Source organism: Diorhabda sublineata, chromosome 5, assembly GCF_026230105.1.
Source record: "Diorhabda sublineata isolate icDioSubl1.1 chromosome 5, icDioSubl1.1, whole genome shotgun sequence".
NCBI lineage: Eukaryota > Metazoa > Arthropoda > Insecta > Coleoptera > Chrysomelidae > Diorhabda > Diorhabda sublineata.
Window position 1 is genome coordinate 8,271,103 of NC_079478.1, and position 23,977 is coordinate 8,295,079.

Sequence of the window (23,977 nt, forward strand, 5' to 3'; positions counted from 1 at the left end):
ATATTAAAACACACCATTGAAATGCGCTTTTTTGATCTTAACTAGATTTTGGGTTTTGGTAAATTTTTGTTTTTCATTGTTTAATATTTTATTCTATACTACAAAATAAAATATAACTAGAACTAGAACTATACATAGAAATTGGGAAGATTATGAATTTTATATATAGCATGTTTCAATGCAAATTTGTGTAAAACAAAGATTACGAATATTCAAATTTTATTATAATAGCACCATACACTTATCATAAAATAATTATGTTTTCAAGAACTACGACCTCAAACTATATTATAGTAATTTATAATAAATTATTTCCGCCACTTTGTTCAATAAATGTGTACCTACAATAGTTTAAATTTTTTTTGTCTTTGAAAGAAAATATACAATTCCGTCTCCTTCTTTTTTTCGTTTATTTTCATTTTATAAATTTGGTTCCTACGTTTACATTTATTCGTTGTATGTGTCTTTAATCTTATCATTTACTTTATGTGGTCAGAAAATGTATAGAAAACTATTTTAATAACGGTTTCATTTTCCAGGATCGGGTCAGATACAATTGTGGCAGTTTCTCTTAGAATTACTGAGCGATTCGTCAAATGCAGCTTGTATTACGTGGGAGGGAACCAATGGAGAATTTAAATTAACAGATCCAGATGAAGTTGCAAGAAGATGGGGAGAAAGGAAATCTAAACCGAATATGAACTATGATAAATTATCCAGAGCGCTCAGGTAATATATGAATTGATAAATTGCAACAATCTTGATTTTTAATTGTATCACAAGAATTTACCCCAATTAGATTAGGGTTGTAGCCATAACAATTCCGCAGATGAAAATTCATAATGGGGTCAGTATTTGTCAATAATCAAAAATTTACAATCTTGTTTACAACAGAAGTCAAATATATAAAACATTGTGCTCATTTGAGTTCTTGAAAACTCTTTCCCGTCAAACTGACTTACTTATAGTACATGATGGATGAAAAAATGGTCATGCTGATCGTCGGTGTCTTGTACTAAACAATCTTATAATTTGACCAGTTCAAAATTCGAATGATATATAGTTGAATTGTTGAAATAAATAATACCAAATTATCATATATAAATCACTAGTTGGTTGCTTGAAAGCAAAAATATAGGAAAACAACGATTGGTTATTTTTTTACAATATATTTTCAAAATGTATGCAACTGAGTAAATATTAAGTAGATTTTTTTCATTAGTAACAACTTTGTTAGTGGAATTTTGTTTAAATATTGATTGATTCTTCTTTATACCATTCATTCTCCGGGGCACCTAACACAGTTAAATCAGCTCTTGCTTCAGCCACTAATATACCAGAAATTATTGACCTCTTCTATTTTCAAATAAGCAGCAACTTCTCTAGGTTGGAAAGCGCAAAAATGAATATTTTTAAATATTTATCCCACAATGTTAAATAAATAAATTATAACTCAAGGGGTCTTTAAAGTTTACGTTGGATTACGGTGAAAAATAATAGATTATTTTTAATTGCTGGAGCGGTATTTATTATTTTTATATAAAGAATGCTCCCAAACTACTAAATTATTATGTCGATGAACTATTTCTTTAATTTTTTTCGTGGATGTTAAGATGATACTCATTAATATTGCTCTAAGTATAGCTTGAGAGGCTTAGTTGACACTACGTCCACATAATCGATACTATCAACGGGCATATTGAAAGCTTATTCTTTAAGAAAACCTGCCAAGTGTCAGTCGAAGTCTTCTCAAGAAATTATCATCGCCCTAACATAATACCGAAAACTGCTTACAAACGCATTTTAGCGGGCTTAGACACGTTAAAGATCCAATTGCTTGGTTTATTTGAAAACTTGTATAATAAATCATCTAATTTTTATTGATATTGAGCGTACAATTATTGTGAAATATTTTTATCTCCTTGCGTTTCATTGGTAAAGCACAGCAGCTTTCTTCTTATATGCTTTCAATGATGTTTTGAACTTTAAGCTATTCTGAATTGATTCGTTACGAATGTAGACAGATAGAGGACGATTTAGAATACATACTGAGTTTTTACTGAATTCTTTGAATGGAGTTGAAATAACGAATTAATTTCTCCAAAAACTCGAATGCTAGAATTAAAATAGAAGTGAATACTGACAAACAAAGGAATATTCAAAATATGTAAAAAAACCGTAACAAGTCAAATGGAGAAATGCTGTTTCGTCCAGAATCGCATTCGCATTTTGTTGGGTAGGGGCTTCAAGATCTACACGATTGATTTCTATATTTTTCGATTGTTAATCGTTTATTAATAACTAGGGAAATTACTGTAAATTGAAATATGGAATCTAGAAATCTGGGAAGATTTTTCTTCACCTTCTTCTCTTAAGTAACCAATCCAAATGGTCGCCCCTACATTGGACTTATAAGTATTATGAAATATCATAATTAAATTAATAAAGATTCTCACAAGAACAGGACCTAGATGTAAAAGACCACGACCACTTATTATATACATACAGTATAATTTTAAACGATTTTATTCTATATTGAATATAGAATTTTCTTGACTCGATTTTAGTTTGTTTTCACTGATTTCCTGAATATAATAAATAATCTACCTGTTCAAGGAATAAAACTGTCTCACTATCGAGGAATATCGTCTAAATTTAACTATTCAATAGTCTATATTTGGGCGGATGCGCCCCGAATTCACTCTAATGCCCTTTTCAGAACAAATCATATGCTATGAACTATATAAGAAATATTTTTTCAGTATAAACTATTCTTTCACTGTATCTATTTCGATTTAGGTGCTACATTACTGTTCCTGCTAATTAACATAATGATAACAATATCTAATATTAAATTTTGGTGAAGGATTCCTCTACTAACACCAAATATTTATATAGAATTTAACTTGATAACACTTGTTGATCTACAAATACAGCTATGAATTTTGTTAACAGCCGACCGACCATTTTCCTTCAATCTTCCTTCCTATTATCAAGCGTGAGAATTTCTTTATGTATACTCATTTGCTGTAAGACCTCTATGTGTGTCTTATATTCCGTCCAATATATCCGCAGCATTCGCCTGTAGGCGTACATTTCGAACGCATCAATTTTCTTCTCTGTGGTCCAACTTTCGCATCCGTACCGAAAAACAGGAAAAATGTAATATAGTATAATAATAGCGAAGTATTTTGGTCCGTAGTTCCAGGCTGAGGTTGCGGTTTGCCAGAAGTGTCGCACGCCTCTTTTGATGTGGACCCTTTGACTTTGACTGTTGCTGTTTGGTGCCACTAGTGCCACTAGTCCGGTTATGATCTTTAGATCTTGTGCGTCGATCCCAGTTGATTTTAGGAAGCTGATCATTTTTTGGTATGACACACAGTCAAAAACTTTTTCATAGTCAATAAAGCATGCAAATACATCAGAATTCATGTCTCTACATCTCTGAGTTAGCACATTCAAGGAAAAAAAAGCTTTCCGAACTAAAAGAATATTGATAAGTGATGATAGTATTTTTGTCAAATGAAGAACTTTATACGGGTCATTTATTTCGTCGATCATCATTGTTATGGGTGGGATGTATCTGAGAAAAAAAATGGAGGAAATCGAGTGTAGTTGCCAGATGTTATATGAACGATAACATAAATAACAAGTTGGAAGGAGGAAAATTTTTGGTTGTAATGGACAAAAATTGATAATATTTTGTTGTAGATAAAGTATAGTATTATATCCGCGAATAATGGTTATTACTCGCTTATTGGATAATACCATAATATAATATTATTTCATTATTCCCCTAATATCGCATTAGCTGAAATCACATTGGAGATAGAAAATACTATTGAAAATTGAAGCGAAAGAACGAGGAAACATTCATAAATATTGAGGAAGAACTGTTTAATGGAACTTAATAACTATGAATAAAACAACGTCGGTTTATCATTTCAAGTCCAAAACAAAAGAACAATAGAAATAATTGACTGAAAAGGGAGAACCAGACCGTTCTATCTGCATGTAAGGTCGACTATGTTAGAAAAGGAAAAATTATCAACGGCGACTCGTTTGCGAACTTTTAGAACGTTTGAGCAAAGAAATCAAGCAAAAACGGCCGCATTTGGCACAACTCACACCTCTGTTATTGCAATAGCCTAAAATAAAGAATTAAAGTTTGAATTGCTACACCATACATCCTATTGCCAAATTTAGCCCTTTGGATTATTTTTTCTTCCCAATCTTGAATAAATGGCTCGGTGGTCAAAGATTTTCCAACAATGGAGAGGTCATGTCAGCAATTAATGGCTATTTTAAGGAACTTAACGATTCTTATTATAAAAATGGGTATCGAACTTATTGAACATTTTTTCCAAAATTTTTTAATTTTCTTTGTTGGACCAGGTACTTCTGGGGCTATCCTCGTACAATAGAGTACAGTAGTACATTGTAGGTCTACCTTCTGGTGTACAGGGAAAAATGAACATAAAGTTTTTGGGCAAGAGCTCCTAAGTACAAACTTCCTATAAATAAATTCCTGCGAACCACATCCGTCTAGTGTAAGCTATCCGGAGGCTAAGGTTGCCACATTCGACATGTTTCGAAAAAAGTGTGGAAACAACCATCGGATCATTAAAAATTTTATATTCATATTGAATATAGATGTTTGTGATTAGTTTCATAAATTTCGTTAATACGACAAATGCGTTTTAGGAAAAAAATAACGTATTCTATAAACGTCTGCTCAATTTTCATTTTTCCCGTACAATTTTCACTAGCTAAAACGGATCCAATCACTCTATGAATTACTATTGCAATCTTGTACATTTGACCGAAACAAAAAATGTCTATTTTAGATGGGTGCAGGAGCAAATAGCATTTGTCATATTACATTTACCCAAACGTTTGATCGTCGATTTGTATTAGAAATATCGTTGGTTCGTCGAACTGATCGACTGGGAATCGTTAGTTTGTCGGGGAATGGACCTCATTCAGGGTGGAGTAATCGCATTGCTGTGTTCATTTGTAGCAATTAGCGACCGATAACAGCTAATGCATTTACAGAACAGTTTTTTTGTCATTTTGAGTCGTGATTGTTTCGATAATGGAAAATTATTTTCGGGATTGTGTTTGAGTCCCCTGGAGCGATATTAAATAATTTACCCATTATTTTGTCGACGAAATCGTTCAAATAAAGTTATAGACAATAATAGTAGATATAAAAGTATCGCAATGCGAATTGTTTTATACGAAGAAATTTATTACACACATCAACTCGTGAGCAAAAAATCAACACAGGCGACACCCTTGCAATCACTAGTGACTGGCAAAAAAAATAAACAGAAAAATATATTTTTCCAAGTAAAATTTTTAAATTAATGGTATTAGCCTCAAAATTATATAAAATATTAAGATATTTCTTGCTCTCACAGTCGAACTATATCTTATGATCCCATATAAAAAGTTATTTCCCTGACCTACCACTACCAGTAATAGTAAAACTTAATATCAGTAGAATATCTTCAATTCTGAATTAGTTTCTATTAAAAACGTGTGAGTCTAAGCAGTTAGAATAGATTCATAGATAAAATGCGACGTTACAGTGAGGTATGAGTCTTCTTCAGTAAAAAATATCCAGAGTACTGTTAGTTATACTACAAATTTGAGAAACAAGACTTTCCCAAATTAATTTGGGGCTTTCTTCCGTGAAAAAATGTACTTTATTGTTATTTAGTACTTTCCTTCACTAATATCAAAAACAAATAATTTCTGTGATAGTTATTGATACATGTGACTGTATAGCTAATACCGCGTCAGCTTTGGTACAGTGCCTTTTGATACTGTTAACAAATCAGTATAACTGTAGCCCTTATTCGCATCAGAGTTTTTTTGGTTAGCCGAAAAAATGTTAAATGGGACAGTAAAACAACAGATTGTTGTGAAATTTCATTTGAAACTTCAACTTAAGCTCATAGTTCATAGAAAAACTGTATAATAATAGATTTTTATGTTTTTGGATGGTTTAAGTAGCTTGAAGACGCTCAAAATGATTTCCACTATTATAGCAACTTCATTCACGTCAGCAACTAATGACAATATTGAACAAATCTGATACGATCTGGCCGTGGGTTGAATATCGTGCAATTGCTGAAACTGTAGGATTTGATAAAGGAGGCTAACGTTATCAAAAAAAAGCACCAGCTCATTCCGCTCTTCATTTCAAGTTCATAGTGCCAGCGTTCGACCATCAGGCTTTTACCCTGAATCTTGAAAAGAGAAAGAACACTTATTTACCTAGAACATTTACACGTTCAGTATATGATATGCATGCACTCAATGTAAAACAAATCGATTCCATATTTATATTTGTAGATACAAAATTTCTCAACAATTTATAAATCACAGAATCAGCTCTTCTAACAAATACTAATCGAATCTATGAAAATTCAAGAAAGACAATTTAAAAATTTCTATCCGAACTTATTGTTTTCTTAGCTCATCTTCCGACTGGGAAATATTAACAGACTCAGATTCATAAATACTTCGGACAATAAATATTTATATTTGTTTCAGATATTATTATGATAAGAACATAATGACCAAAGTCCATGGTAAGCGGTATGCGTACAAATTTGATTTTCAAGGCTTAGCTGCTGCTACTCAGCCAGCCACTAGTGATCCCAGCAGTTATAAATACCAAAGTGAACTATTTATGAGTTCATATCATCACAGCGCGAAGTTGGGCAGTTTCATGAGTCCGCACGCTACGATACCCAGTTCAGCAGGTTAGTACAATTTTTTATCCATGACAAATGAACTAAAAATTTGTGTTTCTCGGTGAGTCTCTTATGTAGGTAACTTGAATATAAATGCGGCATGTGTCTTTAGGATATGTTGATGGTAAAACTTGGTAAAACTTCTAGCACGTAATCAATATATCCGGACTCGATTCCTATTCCTGGTCGTTAGAATTATTTTTCCATTAATAAAAATTACTCACAAATAAGGTCTTACTTTTTTTGTTCTCCATTTGTACACGAAAAATGGTGCTATTGAAATTTTGGATTCCAAAACTAGCGATGGCGATTTGATATCGTTTAATCAAAGTATCGATTTCTCAATCTAAATTAATCGATTTTTCAAATCGATATGTTGTACTGAATCGATTCAGTGAATCGATATTTCACCCTTGAAAATCGACATTCGATTTTTTAATGCTTCTTAATGTTACGAATACATTTAAAAAATAAATGTCTTTTTCTAAACCTGATATGTTATTGAAAATAATTGTTATTATCAAATTACTTGAACTAAAAAATCTCTGATTTTACTGATAAGAGATACCAAAGACAGTTTATTATGGTATCTTTTTTGTTTTTAGTAAATAAAAACTTGAAAAAATTCGATTTTTTAGAAAGCGATATTTAAGACCTTGATTTTTTTATAAACTGATTCATTAGGTTATGATTGGAATCAATTTAAAAAACGAAATCCCTACCAGAAACACAGGATAAGTTTAAAAACGTATTATGAAGCATGTCACGCTTTTATAATGGTGACTTTTCACTTGTAAACAATTATTTTTCATTTTTTAGTCTGATTACTTATTGCTAAAAGAGTATTTTATGTTTTTTCAATTTTCGTAAACTATAATTTCTTATTATTTATATTATATATTATTTTTCACCATAACTTAATCTAAAATAGTGTTTCTCAATGTTTTTAAACTGTATTTTATTGTTTGCTTTTCAGTTCAATCTGTCTTCAATATGTATAGATATGTTTATAGTTACATCTCGATTTTCTAAATCTGGAACTGCGTGTCTACGTAGTTGACTAGGTCTATAGTTTTTCCTCGTCTGCAAGGATTGCAAAAAGTTATTCATGAATCCTGGTGATTCTAATAAGAATAATTGTATATTTTAATATCATTATTAAATTGCCGCCAGTCTTTGACAAGTATGCAAAGTTTAAATCAAATCTTATCTCTCAAAGTCAACGAAATCGAGTACAAACATACAGGTAAAAGTAATAAAGCCTGTTAAGAATATATATAAAAAAATTGAAAATCAAAAGTGTCGTAACGTTTGCCGTTTGCCAATTGATCTTATAAATTATGGTTTTAATTTATCTTACAACCTCTATATATATCCGACGTCATAGAACAAAATGTAATTAACTTTTGTATTGTTTTAACAGTATTCCAAAATATTACTGTTAATTACACAAACAAAGAAACCAAGCGTTTTTTTGGAAACAAAACCATATACGTACATAATTTGAGTTAATAAAATATGTCCCAAGAAAGCTAGTGGTCGCACATAACAGTAACCGAAACTACAAAATATCCATTATTATCGCCAAAAAGACACAATGAAATCCGCATTTGGCGGCAGTCAGCTCAGACATCAGGGTAGTTTGTTAACAATATCCTTATTTGGGAGGGCCCGATTAAATGACGGGTAATATCCACTCTCTCCGTAGGGAGAAACAATGCACAATCAAGGCATTACGTCATTAAGGGGACGCAAGTGTTATTATCCAGTTGGGGTTAGTGTTAACTACGGACCTAGAAATTTCATTCCGAAAAAACCTCGGCAAACTCATAATTATTCATTATTCGCCCTTTTATTAGTAATTTCCTTTTAATTTACTGAAATAAAAAGCGAATCGTAGAGGGAATTGTTTTTACAGAATAGCTCTACAATAAAAATAGTCCAGACAAAAATAAAAATGTTTTATCAGAAATAAAGTGTTATCCAATGCATAATATGGGAATATTTTTCTCAAAAAATTCTCTCACTTTTCCCTGATTCAACATCTTGCAACTACTTTCGACAATTAGATAAATCTAGAAACAGCGCATGCTTGATTTTTGATCATAAATTTCCTGCAACCAATAAACAAAGAAAATGTACAGAAAGACATTTTGTTTGTTTTTTGAATGACACCAAATTTTAGAATCTCCATACAGTCAGGCCATCTCTTCCTCAGTATTCTTTCTCTTCCTCTTTCCACTAATCAATTCAACCTCTGACCAATTGACCAATATTCCTAGTTTTCTTAGAACTTCCTACGCGCTGTTCTTACTTATTATGTCATGTTCCTGAAGTCTACGAACATGTATGAATACAGTTACAGTGCTTTGTATTACTTTAAGGAAGAAAACATTTGTCACTGCTCAATTATACTAAATATACTGTTTACACCACCACTACACCAACACTCACAATTATACTGTCTGACGCGCGTTTCGATAACCAAGTTATCGTCCTCAGAGACTGAAGGTAAACAGTTTCCTGTTTCTTTGCCCATCGAGAAAGTACCTCCTCTCATACATCAGCTTTGTATTTCTTAGTTTTCACGTTTTATTCGCTGATTGAGCACATTCTTTGGGATCTCGATAGATATCAATGTTGAGTCTTCATAATATGAGAGAATGCTACGAACCAAAGTCACATCATTTCAAAGGTTACAATAATAGAACATGTATTAAGTTAAACAAATGTTCCTAACAAATTGATCTCGCACAGAGAAGTTATTTTATGGCCTGACCGAATACATGGTCCTACCTTCAGCTGATTTCTTTTTGAGGGATTTTCTTAAAACTCCAGTCTACGTGAATAAATCATGAACTTTACTCCATGTAAACGAAAAAGTTTGTTTTGAAATGGATAACGTACACGACGATAAAAAAGTTCTCTAGAATCTAAGGGCGTTTCAGGAATACCAGCGATGAAATGGGGGTTACTTGGACAAGATTTTTGTTAGAAAATTATTTCCAATGTGATGTTCCTCATTTTAAATGAAAATTTTTGTTAATCATGGTCTACGGCTACGGCTACGGCATACTTCAAGGAGTCCGAATATCATTGCTTCCCAAAATTATTAAAAAGTATAATCGTAATAGGATATGGATCAAAATCTTTAACTATATTAATTTATAATTCTTTTCTTAACCACTTCTTAGTATTATTTTCTTATAAGTTAACTTTATGCGGTTCTTCTTACGCTATAATTTAACGTAAGAACTGCATTGAAACTACTTTTTTTATGTAAGAAATAAGCACAAGAGTCGAGTAATTGGAGTAGTGCGTTCCATGTAGAGATGCCTGTGAGTATTGATCTCGAACTCCTTTAGGTTGTACTGCTCGGGAAAGACGTGCCTTGGTAGCTGATTCCACAGACTTGAACTTCTTCATAGAAATGAGACCTAATAAATTGAAGTTCTGGACGTCTACAGGCGAACTTACTATTAATACTACTAGTATTCACTCTATTTTATCCGGTATTTCTGTCTTTAAATAATATTCTACATATGTACCTTGTAGATTAAATTACATTATTTAGTTCTACAAATTTATTTGATCTTCGATATGGGTAGGAGTGGCCTAGCGAAATATTAAACGTTGCAAATTCAATGAGAACGGCATAATTTTTAATAACACATCCACAATGCACACACGTATTTGAGTTTTGCTCGAGTCTTTAGTGCAAATGTCGTGTACGTCTAGCATCAACATTAAAATTCATTTGCGATATTCGTCTTTACATTAGAAGCTCCCATCGATATCTTTGTTTTCATCCATCGACCCATCATTTATTGTAGATGAACAGTAACACATCACGGCACACTGGATTTATGAGTGCTTTAATGCAATTCATTTGCGTTGTCATCGCGAATAGGCAATTTGCTAAAATTTATGGGGTGTTCCATTTAATGCGTCGCTACGCCGATAGAATGGAAACTTTGTCTTTTCACTTCTCGCACTTTACCATGAGAGTCAGCGCGACGTTGTGATTCTAAAGAAAACTGCACAGGAACGGACTATTTTATCACTAGAATTTTATTTGATTCACCCTTGTTACCAACAAAAATGGAAACATGTTTTTACATCCACGCAATTTTACAAATAAATGTTTTTAAACATTACGAAACTCGAAAATATAAGATATTCATAGGTTTGTTCCAACTTGCTAGTCGGTACCGGACTTGGAACGGTACCTGAAGCGTTTACAGATATTTTCTGTGCAATCTCCAGCTATGTCCGGTTTTTATAAGAGTACTTGCTATCAGCCAAGTATCGAATAGAGCGTTCCAGAAACGGTTCTCAATCAATACCTAACATAAAACAGAATCTCCCGTATAATGGTAACTGCTCGGTTGGAGCATGTAATTTCTATTGCGCAGAATCGTAACCGTACCGAGGACGGTTTTTTGATGGGTTGGAAACGAACCTCATGAAAGTAATCTCATCTATTACGTTCAATACATTGTTACTCCTGGTATCTGGAAAATTAAAAACCTACATGGACCAATAGTCTTTTTTGCTTCGAGAATTTAATTATATTGCTATATTGTGATTTTCAAAAATGATCTCACAGACCTATGGATCAATGATTCATTTACTTTATTCGCGGATGACATCATTGAAATTTGAATTGGTCGAGATATACAAGCTCTACATTCGACCATGAGCAATGATCTAAAAACTATTAAGTCCTGGTCTGACGCAAAAAGTCTGTTTAAACACTGAGAAAACATTTATCCTATAAATGAGCTTTAAAACCTCTAGAACTCAAATTCGATCAAATTTCTTGGTCTACATATTGACGGTGCCCTTCACTGGTCGGTACATATAGACAAAAAAATTAACCTCTGCTTGATTTTCCATTAAATCTATATCTGAACGGCTCGATTCTAGTACAGCTTTAACAACTTACTACTCGTTATTCGAATCGCATCTTCGGTATGGTTTGCCTTTCTGGGGGTCTTGTAGTTTGCACTTTTTCGATTCTATCTTCAAATTACCGAAAAGAGCTATTCGTTATATTTATTGAGTAGTATTTCGAATTGTATTTTAAAGAACACAAAATTCTATCTCTCCCCGCTCCTGTCTTCATTTTAGAATCTGTATTTTTGGTTCGCAAACACTTCTACAACTCAACCCATGCATACCTACCGTACTAGAAGAAAGAAGCTGGACATTTACTTTACTGTATCTACTTCTGATCTGATGAAAAATTCCATTATCTTCAGTGCGAAGAAATTATTCAATTAGCTACCTTCTGAAATAAAAATGGCAAAAAGTTTTGAAAAGTTACAAGTTTTGACAAATGCTTTTTTGCTTGAAAGATTTTATTATTCTGCGGCTGAATTCTACAAATCACTGTAGACTCTAGAGACTGGCATAATTCAATTTTTGATATAAGATATTATGTAATATAAAATTATCTAGCTTTGTCCATAAAATTTTAAAAATTTTCTAGTGACATTAAATTTGGAAAGCTGGCATGTGCTTCAAGACCTCATCAAAGCACTTAATGGTGTGAGACTACGTGACATAGCAGATACCAAAAATTGCAATAGATGTTATAATGCATCTAATCAAAAATTAGTCAAATTCGGAAACAAGAAAAACAGGAGCGGGAATCTGACGAGGAGACTAGTTAGACACCAACTCTTCAATCTAATAGTAGGTCAAATAATGAACTATGTCAACAACAAAAGAGAATATTCATAAATGGATGTAATATAAATTTTTGTTATGCCAATGGTTATGGTCATTTTCTTTAAAAGCTCAATTTCGCAACATGCAGATATCAATCACAAAAATCGTCGTCATCTCATAAGAACCATTGAGATTAAAACTTGCTTTGGTGGAAAAAGCTATAGAAACATGTGCTAGACAAATATTGACATACACTATGGAAAAAGAGCTGAAAACAGGAGATGAAATTGCTCTGAAGCATCCCAGAATACTGTTCAAGGAACAGAAAATGTAATGCAGACATAATACATAAAGTTGGGGTGAAAAATATCACCAGATGGTGACGTAAACGGAGAAGAGCCTGTAAGAAATAGGTAGACAAGATCGCTCCATAGAAGTGGATTAAGTCATGGACCTCAACATCTTAAAAATACTGCATGTAAAAAATTTATCTTATCATCAGTTAAACCGCGTTGGAATTTTGAAAATTCTCGACGTTTGGAGCCATTATCAAGAGAAGGGTGGGAATAGGGTGGTTATTAGTTAGGTTGCGCTTGTTCAACGATATCGCTCTTTTGATAACTTTACGTAAATAACTATGAATTTCAATTTGGTGAAGTTACTTTTTTGGCCTTGTGATGTTATGCGCTTGTATAATTTCCCGACTCAAAGTTATAATTTAATCACTTTTCAATTATTTAAAAAGAATACATTTTTTGATTCTTCACAGGTGCTTATTATTTTTAAATTAGTCACATCAATTTAGTTTTATCAAATATTATGAATTAGTTATTTTCTTCCTTTTTTAAATCGGTTTCCACTATTTTCTTATGCGGATCCGTTTCTGTACGAGGCAAATTTTGAATACCAATTAGGGAATGCCCCTGAATCACAGTCACGAGCCATATTTACAAAAGCCTAAATGGTATGCTAAGTTGTTGCAGATGACAAAGTGTGACGAGACGTTACACTTTCGTATTTGCTCAGCTCTACACTCCGCGTGTTATTCTATTGGAATTACCCTTCTTGTGAATATTTATCTTAAACCTATATATTAATAACATAGCCGAAGTAATAGTAACAGAAAATGGATATTGCGGTCTTTATTTAAAGAAATATCATTGCATGCTTCGAAAAAACGAAACCAATCTAATAAAATTTAATAAATAAAAGTGACTTGCAAGAGATTAATATTGAGGTGACGATGGAAATTTTAAGATAAGCAACACACCGCCTTCTTAAATAATGTCGTACTTGAAGTGGGAATCGTTTTAAAATTCATTATGTCACTGTTATAAACTAACAAATAAATCTGCTTCCTCCTCATTGTCATCTACTGTTTCATAACTTTCTTCTTCCTAAAGACAACTATATAACTTCTAATTAATCAAATTATTTACAGTAGTATCGAACCAATTATAACTGATCATAACTTTTAAAATATATTGACGAACTATTTCTACAGGTATTCAAAATTATTGTCATTATTTCTATCATTTACATAAATTTTTGTTTCAGCTTCCATATTTCCATCCCCGGGTTCATATTGGAGTAATCCAAGTGCAAATTTATACTCGAACATAGCAGCTAGCACGCATTCGATAAGTCATCATGCAGGACCACATCTAGGAGCGCCTCCTCTAGGCTCATATCCGCATTACGCATGACCTGCTTCGAGCTCTTCGTCAGGATCAGACTGGACAAAGAAACTGACTATGTAGGATGGAAAAATGCCTGATATAAGTTACTTTGACAACATTTAGAATCAAATCGAATTTACGAAATTTAAGCATATATGAATCAAGTTTTTTTTTAACTACATTGAGGTTTTTCGTTACAAGCAATAAGTTGTATTAGATGTTTAGATTCATCGTTCATTCAAATAAACTCCAAGGGAATGAGATACTTTCAATGTGAGATGGATTCATTGGAGTTAAATGGACTTTTAGCAAAGCTCGTTTTGATATTTTTTTTTGTTGTTGGCATGTTGATTTGAAATTTTGGGGGTCAATAAACAATTCTTATAATTTATATCTTATTCGATCCATTGGCATTGGAATAATCTATTGATCAGAATGTCTATATTGAGATACAGACCAGGGTAGAAGCCTTAAAAAAAATAAAAAGTGGAAAAAACAATAGTATGATGAAACCTATTAAGAAATGAGAAGAATATGAAAAAATAGAAGAAAAAATAATTAACAGGCGATCTGAGGTCGGGAAGGAAAAGGAGGTGAGTTTTTAAGAATAAAAAACGGTTTATATAAAACAATATTACCATGGCCATGGTAAACTTTCCCAGAAATGGCAAAAAATAAAAGGAGAAAATTCGCATCCAATTTTTTTTTAATCATTATGCACAATTTTTAGATATTTATCAAATTTTTAGACTATTGTTTATCTATGTAACATGGAATCTAACATTTTTCGTGTAATTAGAGTAGAAAAATTAAAAAAATAACTAAAAATTGTACGTAAAAACTAAAAAAAATTCGGATGTGGATTTTTTTCGTCTTACCTTTTGCTTTTTCTGAGAAAATTTACCATGATGATGGTAATATTTCTTACACCATTTCAACATTTCAACGAACAAAAATCTTACCGACTTTTTAAAGAGACAAGAGAATTTTCGATTGAAAATTAAGGTGTTTTTTCGATATTAAGCTTAAAAATAAATATTTCGTATCAAATGAATTACACTATATATGGAACATAAAAAGGTAACTTTTCACAAAATTTCGTGAAAAAGATAAAAATAAAAAACTCGGTTTTTTGAATTTTTCACATAAATTTGGAGGTTAAGTAAAAAAAGTGTTGATACAAAAATTGTAGATCTACTTATTACCTACAATTTTATCTTGTGACTTTTTTCCATGGGACTTGTAGATTTGCCAGAAATCAAGATAAACCGTTTTTTACCATTAAAAACTTACCCCCTTTCCCTTCCCGACCTCAGTTCGATCATAAATTATTTTTCCTTCTATTTTTATCGTATTCTCCTCCTTTTGCATCGTGTTTCATACTACTATTGTTTTTTTTTGGTTTCAAAAATTATCGAACCTGGTCTAGTAACATATGTACTGGTACCAGTATGTTTGGAGTAGGCATATTTTTAATAGCAAAGTAACTGTATTTATTGATATAGTAATTTTAATTAATTGTGATCTAACCAAAATTAATCAGGAGAAAGTTCTACAAACATTAATGGACAAAAAATATTCGCTTGTCTAACATTTCAGTTTTGATCACACGTGTGATTGAGGTAGAGATGAAAAATTAGTTTGGAAACCTTCAAGAATTACGAGAATATAATTCTATTTCGTATCTATGTCAAATGAAAAATTCTTTTTGTAACTATTCACTTATTTTAGAATTTACAGTTTCTTGAATGTTTCTTAATTTCATTGACAATTTGCAAAGCTCAGTACCACGTGATATTTAGAGAGCATAATATAGAAGGAATTGCTCAGTAACAGTTTTCTATAATAAAAAAGATATCTCTTCAATTTAGTTACTAAATTCGAGACAGAAATCTGAAATTCTCATTTATATAATCTTACGACTTCTTCGATTTGAAGTTGGTCAAATTAAATAGCAATGATACTAATGACGATAAACACAAAGAGGACAGTAATAAGCACACACATTTCAGTAGCCAACCGCCTATTGGAGGGAAGGACTATCCTGCTTAATGCACACTGGATAAAATTTTTTTTGTGAATATCATGAACATACACGTTGCCAAAGAAATTTTTTTGGTTATTCTTAAATTTTCTAATTTTATTCTTGTTCAATTTAATATCTTTTTTCCAGTCTATATCATGTAAATTCTGAATTATTTTTCGAAAGATCCCTTAAATAGATACGAATAAGATACATAAAAAGTTTTCTAGCTATATTCATATTCTTTTCGTAAAAAAATTGTTCCAATTCAATTAGAAAGTTTAGTATACTCATATAATGAGCCAGCGTATATATGAATTGCATTGAAACGAGCACTTTCATAAATATAGATTCGATCTTACAAACTCGAAAAACTTGGAAATATAAGGCGAAAATGCAAAATAATAAGTGTACATCAAATAATGATAGGTATAATAAATATAAGCCCATTAGAACTTCTTTCAGTTTATAAAAAAAAGCTTCATTTAACTTCATAATCCATTATATCAAAGGTGACATTTCAAAAATTTAGAACAAGTAATGTTGATTATAACTCTATGTAACTAATTTGAGCATATTAGAACATAGCTCTAAAAGTATCCGATTCTAGTCATATTTTCATTAAAAGGAATTTAGAATATGTATAGTTTAAAAGTTGTAGTTGTAAAAGCAGTGCAATGTTTTAAATGTAAATAGATTTTAGTAAAAGTGTGTAAAAAGGCAAACAACCGTATAATCGGTAGTCTGTGATAACATTTTAACTACGTATTATAAATTTGCAATATATAGATGTATTTTTGATCGTATTAGTTGATAAGCATTCCGTTAATCCTTTTTCCAAAAGATTTTCTTGAATATTATTTGTTTACCTCGAGGGTTGATAAAAAAGGTTACTAGTCGAATAATAGTGATTTATGCAACAAGTAAGTAAAGTAATACTTTTTTCACGAATAGGAGAGCAATTACTACGAGTGAAAAAAATTACTTTACTAACAATAATTTTCTACGTCCGTAGGCTTAAAAAATTCGACAAAACTTTTATCAATTTTTATTGTGTATAAGTAATATTAGAAATACAACTATGAGCATTATTAATTCGAAGTGAAGAAGAAGTTACATTACTATTGGTACTTGAATTGGCAACGAGTTAAAAGAAACAACATCGTCTACAGTTGTATTAGTACTAGTATTTACAATGTTGTTTCCGTTAAAATTCTCACTGCGGAATCCTTTTTGTTTTTTATTCATAACCCTCCGCAACTGTGTTGGATTTCCACCCACCTTGCTTCTTTGGTTGAATTATATCACCATCGGAATCCACTAATTTTTTGTGGATTAAGTAAATTGAAATATGTTGCGATAAGAGAGGGTATTTTTGAAAAGATATTGATACCTACAGGTTGGGTATTGCATTTTCCAATTCTATACGGAAATAAGAAATGATCTGCTCTGACATTTGTGGGTCATTGGTTTTTATATTTTTTATAAATGTTTACCAAGTTTAATCTGTTGTCAGATATTTCACCAATAACAGTAAATCGACGTTGAACATTGTTGTATCAGGTACTGTGATAATTAAAACATTTCCGGTGTTATTAATACGATTCCGATTATTAAAGCAACCTGGAAGATGTTACAAATAATATCTAAGCTTACATTAAAATTTTTTGCTGCCATACCTTATGCTTGAGATTATGATCGTCTGGAGCTTGTAACAGAAACTTAAATTCTTCACGGGCAAATGTTTTAGATGTTTTGGGTCTATAGCCAACTGATTTTCAAATATGCAATGAGTTTCGACCATTTACTGATGTCTACGTTGTTATTTACCATTAGGGTGCCTTTTAGCTTTGAATAAGTCGACCAAAGTGTTAAAGCGTACCACATTTTGGATTTAGTTTCAAAGTAAGTTAGTAACACTCTTTATTTAAAACTGTGTACGCCTTTTTTAGTACGCCTGTCCATAAAAGAATTATATTCCTTTAAATACTGTTCCCTGGATTTCTCGGGAAGAAGATTCATAGTCGCTGCAGTTGCCGATTCAACACCATCTTCTTGTGTGCAGCTTAAACTTTCTTCACTGTTACTCTCCATCAATAATAATAATAATAATATTACACTCCTTTTAATTAGATACAAAACGGATTTTCTTGAACGAATATCAAGAAATAAAAGTGTAACAGTTTATCGGAGAAACGAAGCGTTCACAGTCCACTATTTTGATAAAACAATTTTATAATTGCGTTAACGTTTCGGCACTTTTTTTAATGAAAAAGTGTGAAAAAATTAACCGCATTCATAAAAAATGTAATTTTTTATGAATGCAAATGAATGAAAAATAAAACGTGAATATTATAACGGACGTAGAAAAAAAATATAATAATAACATTAAACAAAACATAAAATACAAAAGGGCATAACGTCGATTTACTTTCAGAACCTCCTAAGTCAGTTTTGACTAATTTTACAGGAGGGATAAAAAATCGATATGAAGCGCTATACACCCATTACTAATCTTTGATTAACCAATAAATACAGTTGATTAAGACTTGTTTACAATGATTTCTACTAAAGAATATAATTATAAACTTTATAGTCAGACATACAAGGTTTTTAACCAAAATAACAAGACGTTCTAGAGACTAGTAGATTTTATTTATTTTCAATTCTGGCTATATTCAAATTATAATTGAGTAACGAAGAAAATTAGAAGAATGAAATAAAAATAATTATAATTGAAAGAATAAATATATAAAATAATATTATCAGACACTTCACACTTTGAAAATTTAATATTCTTTAAACGCTAGGATCATGAAAAACATGAAAGTCTGCAGGTATTGTTTCCTTCAGTTGTTGTAAATGGTCGTATTTACTTTTTTCAATATACAAGAGATTTTGATAAAAAGGAATTATAGCATCAACTTCTCGACTTTTTTGACTTTTTTCCAATGCCACCCAATCATCATAGTATAGTTTTCCATCTGGGGTCTTTACTATACGACACACAAATCATTAACCATGTTTTATATACGACACATTGTATTTTAATACCGGAAAGTTTTTGAAATATCTATGATTTGAATATTCAACTTAATAGGCCGATTTAAAAGCAGCAATATACCCAGAAGGCGAATAAATTTCTCTATTACCGATTCTTCAATTCAATTCAATCTTTCACTGTCTACTTAAAATTCAGCTGCAAGACAAGTATCGCCAGTCTCCAATAGGAAAAAACAAAATTTTTCCACTATATGTAATTATCCAATGTTGCGGCTTCTATCCTTTTTTATAATCCCTTGTATTTGAAAGTTGTAAAATATACAAAAATCCAATTGTATTTAATATATTATAATTTTAATAGTGAAAACATATTCGTTCTGTTTTCATTCATTATGCAACAATTTGCAATTTTTTCTGAAAAATCACTTAATAATTAAATAGAAAATCAAGACCTAGCTTCAGGCTATTAAATTGTTCCAAAATAATAAAAATGTAACAATGGTAGCAAATTATAACTGGCGTTATATTACACCATTGAGAACTCACATTTGCCTATACGAGGACTGGCTATTAAATAACGAGACTGCGCGCCTAGAGGGCGCCCTAGACGAGTAGGGTAAAAAACGAGTATGTAGATATTTTGTCTATGTAAGTCCCAAAACACGTTTCCGTCACTATTCTAGTATTTGTGCATTAGCGGTTTGTAACGAACGTGTTTTTTTCTCGTGCCGAAAAACAGGAGCAACGTATCAATCTCAAACTTATCGTTAAAAATTGAAAAAAAAACGACCGAGAGAGCACTGAAGATGACCCAGGTCGCCCTGTGACTATTTCAACTCACCAAAATCAACAAAATTGTGCATGTAGATCGTCGAATGAGCATCCGGATGATTGCCGAGGCTATAAACGACAATAAAGAAACGGTTAGAAAAATTTTACACGAGGAATTACACATGACAAAAGTCTTAGCGAAGTTGGTGCTAAAAAATCTAACTCATGAGCAATAGCTCTTGCGTCGACGGGTCCTTGAAAGGTTAGAAAAAGAACTGCCTAGAAAGGAACCCTGATTTGAGTCGATGGAAGCGGTAAAGCAAAAAACGGCGAGGGAAGAGGAGTATATTGAAGGGGAGCATTTGAATGTAGAATCATTTTTATAATAAAACCCTCTTCCGTAACCAGTCTCGTTATTTAATAGACTGACCTCGTATTTAAACTCATTATACAGGTAAATCACATTGTTTAAATTTCGTCAATCACCAAGATCCAAAACAATTTATAGAAAAATGTTTTTTTTTCAGTACAACAAAGTAAAAATTAGCCCTATGTGTACATAATATGTATAATAAATGATAATTGTAGTTATATGTTGTAGGGCTTACTATAAACGCCTAACCAAAAATTAAACTTTAGATGAGATATAAATGTTCACCAAAATATCATAGATATAAAACTAGTCATAAAATTTATGTCAAAGAGGCCGTTTTATTACAGAGCCGCACAAAAATTACTGATGTAATTGATATGTATAAATGTTGTGTATTTATTATAAAATATACTCCATTACCAAAAATTATTATCGTATTTATAAAATTTTTCCTATTAGTCCTATAAGGAATCTATTTGGTTAACAAACTTCACATTGTGGAACATAGCCCCAACATTTTCATAATTTGAGTGTGTTTAGTGTTGCTTAAGTTGAATTGAGTTTTGATGTCGATCCATGAATTATTTTTAAAAAATTTCGACAACAAAAGTGCAAAATTCAACTTAATACATTAGAAAGCAATGAAGCTTCATACTCTGGTGTGTTAAATTCAAAATTGGCCGAGTTTTAGTCCAAAACTAAGTCCTTGAAGACCATACAAAATCTGGCGATGTTTATAAGAATAATAATGCTGTGCTTGAAATTATGAAACTCAATCTTCAAGTGAATCGTGAATCATTATGACATTCGACCAACGTAAAACAAACCAAGCAAAAAAAAAGGTTCATAAATTCAATTACCACCATATTTCATTTATAATGAGCCGTAAACTATATATTTAGCAAAAACCATATTGTAAAAAGTTTGAAGCGCTGTAATCAAAAGCCTATGCGTTATACAAAAAACAGTTTAAGATAAAAAAGATGCCAGAAACTATTATCTTGAACGTACGTTTATTTTCTAGAACTTTGCAAAAAAAATACCCGGCCCTTGACCTAAAACGATCAACTTTGAATCGTACATAAACGATTTTTACTAAAAGTCATTACGGAAATTCGGAAAACGTCAGAAAGATGAGAATTATTATAATGCGCTCTTACATTACTGTTGAAACAATTTAATTTTTAACCAGTCAAAGGTCGTGTTGATATGCCATCCACCATACAACGCTTCAATAAACAGTGAAGGCAGCTCTCGCATTAACGTGAGTGTACATTATGGGTAACAGAATTTGTATCTTTGATTCTACATTATTTATGGTACTTTAATATTAGTGAAACGGCAGTCGAATTGAATGTATTTCACATATATAAGATGTATAAGACGAAGATAAAACATCAAATTCGATACTGGAGCTAAGAGTAACTAGTATTAAACTAGTTCTAACGATATACAACATCTACAGGACTAGGCTTACGCTTAGAAAATTGTATCGGCATTTGAACTGATGTGTGTTCAGTGTTATGAATGAATGAAAGTTATGAATGAGGTGGTGAAGATATTTGACTGTCAGTTGACCTCGAAAAACTACAGGAAGCTAAACTGTTTCTATTTATCAGTATTATATATTGTTACGAACTCGTCTCCTCCCTGGAGCCGGTCCTGTCTGGATTTCTTAAATTCGGCAGAGGCTCGGCGCCTTTGATGTCTGTTTTTATATAAGTTTTTATTATAGCAGGTGGTTTATTTACATTGTTTTACATTTGTTTTGATTCTTTATTTTCTAGAACTTTTGAGCTTTTTTGGATATATATATATATATATATATATATATATATATATATAAGGAGCTTGTGTAGCGCAGTTTAGTTAGTTTATAATAAACCGTCATATGGACAGACCGAAATAGAAAGTAATCGAAGAATTTAAATAAATTATTTGAATTAGTTAAGTGATAGTGATAAGTGAATTATATAAATTAGTTAAGTGTAGTGTAAGGTATTTAAATAAATTAAGAGAATGTAAGAGACAGTATTTATTAATTAACCTCGTAGAAATAAATAAGAGAAACATTACAATACATTTGAGCGTAAAATCTTTCAAATGATAAAAAATATATTTTTTCATACAAAGAAATGAATTTAAATGGATTGGATTTCCAAATAATCAAATGCGCCCTCCTTGCCTGACTCCGACATCCGCACCTGCTTAGCAATTCATTCGAAGTAGTTTCAAATTAGACAATGAAAAATCAATTGGTGGCTTGCCTCAGTGAACTACTTCTTATATTGGTACATAAGCCAGGCCAGTTCTGAGTCACAAGAATTTTATATTTCACCTTAGAACATCTGCAATTCTCTCTTTTATGTAAAAATGATTAATGAATGATATGATCAATTTCAACTCACCAGACCCTGAATATTTTTTGTACAGCCGCCTTTCATCCAACAGTGTCGAAGCAAATCATTAAAAAAGTCACAAATCATGTTTTAATCTTTTGGAGAAAGGTCACTGTTGCTTTTGTTCAAGCAAAGTCGTATCATTTCAGAGGTGTCTAAGCAATTTCACGTTACCGTCGCTAAGTATGTGTAGAGATTAAGCATTAAGTTGAAATAAGAAATAAGAAAATGAGGAGTATATAGAATGCTATATCGAAATGAAACACTGAATTTTCGCCTTATGATTCACCATCTTCACCTTATGATTATATATGATATGAGCCGAATTTTCATATACTAGATCGTCATTATTCGGAAATAGAAAATATTTTGTTGCTCTCTACGGTACCATCTCTCTTTAAAGTGCTCAATTTTAATTTTTCTCCGGCAATGACTCCGCTATTTCCCGTCATTCTAGTGCAAAATAAAATATAAATGGCCTCTTCATGTTTCAGCATGTAACACAATAAAAATCACGTGTTCTAAGCTAAATTGTCGCTTAGGGCGAATCACAATACAAAAACTAGTTAATGATGCAAAATTGACTTTCAAAACATTAGTCACGCCTCATCTTATGACATACATAAATTATTTGTTAAATATGTAGGGGAGAAACATTCGTCGTTGCCGGGGTAGGCATAAATTCAAAATCATCAGTATATTTCAAAGAAATAAAGGATTGTTCTGGTATACACTGCCCTTTAGGTGAATAAGCTCATAATTTTCTCTATTTTTATTTTTCAATATATACTCTAAAAGTAGATTTAATTTGTACTCAAATCTAGAGATATTTCGAATGAAAATTATACAAAAACTTATGTAGGTAATTTCAACTCATTTAATTAGGTTTGTTTTCAGCAATGAGTATCGTTCTCAATTTTAGTGTTTGCGAATATATACAATATATTAAAACGTTCTGGGGGGCGTAAAGAGAAATTATATAGTTTGTAAAAACTTGTGAAAGCCATAGGACATTTGTGAAAAAATTTGGCAGAGCCAGAACGTTGTAAATAATTTTATGAGAAAACAATAACATTACGGAAAAAACGTCTTAGAGAGTACAAACCATGTCAACAGAAGCTAACAGAAGAGCTACTCTAAGAGCCGCCTCCGGTTCTAATGATTCTGCTTCAAAAATTAAATAGACATCAGGTCTTACATGACCACAGTTAAATGCATTGTTCGAAGCGTCCAGCTTTCAAAAAGATTTGATGCTACTGTGAAAGGTTTGAATGCGAACATATATG

The 23,977-nt window shown here is 31.6% G+C and overlaps 1 protein-coding gene across 1 annotated transcript in view; it reads left to right on the plus strand.

Annotated features, from left to right (window-relative positions):
• LOC130443899 (DNA-binding protein D-ETS-3) overlaps nucleotides 1-20,718 on the plus strand; it is a 136,470-nt gene extending 115,752 nt beyond the window's left edge. Inside the window, exons 7-9 of the mRNA XM_056778787.1 lie at nucleotides 540-729; nucleotides 6,565-6,776; nucleotides 14,001-20,718. Coding sequence (XP_056634765.1) covers nucleotides 540-729; nucleotides 6,565-6,776; nucleotides 14,001-14,149 — 551 coding nt within the window. The 3' untranslated portion in view covers nucleotides 14,150-20,718. The remainder of the gene's footprint in view (nucleotides 1-539; nucleotides 730-6,564; nucleotides 6,777-14,000) is intronic.
• The last annotated feature ends 3,259 nt before the right edge of the window (nucleotides 20,719-23,977 follow it).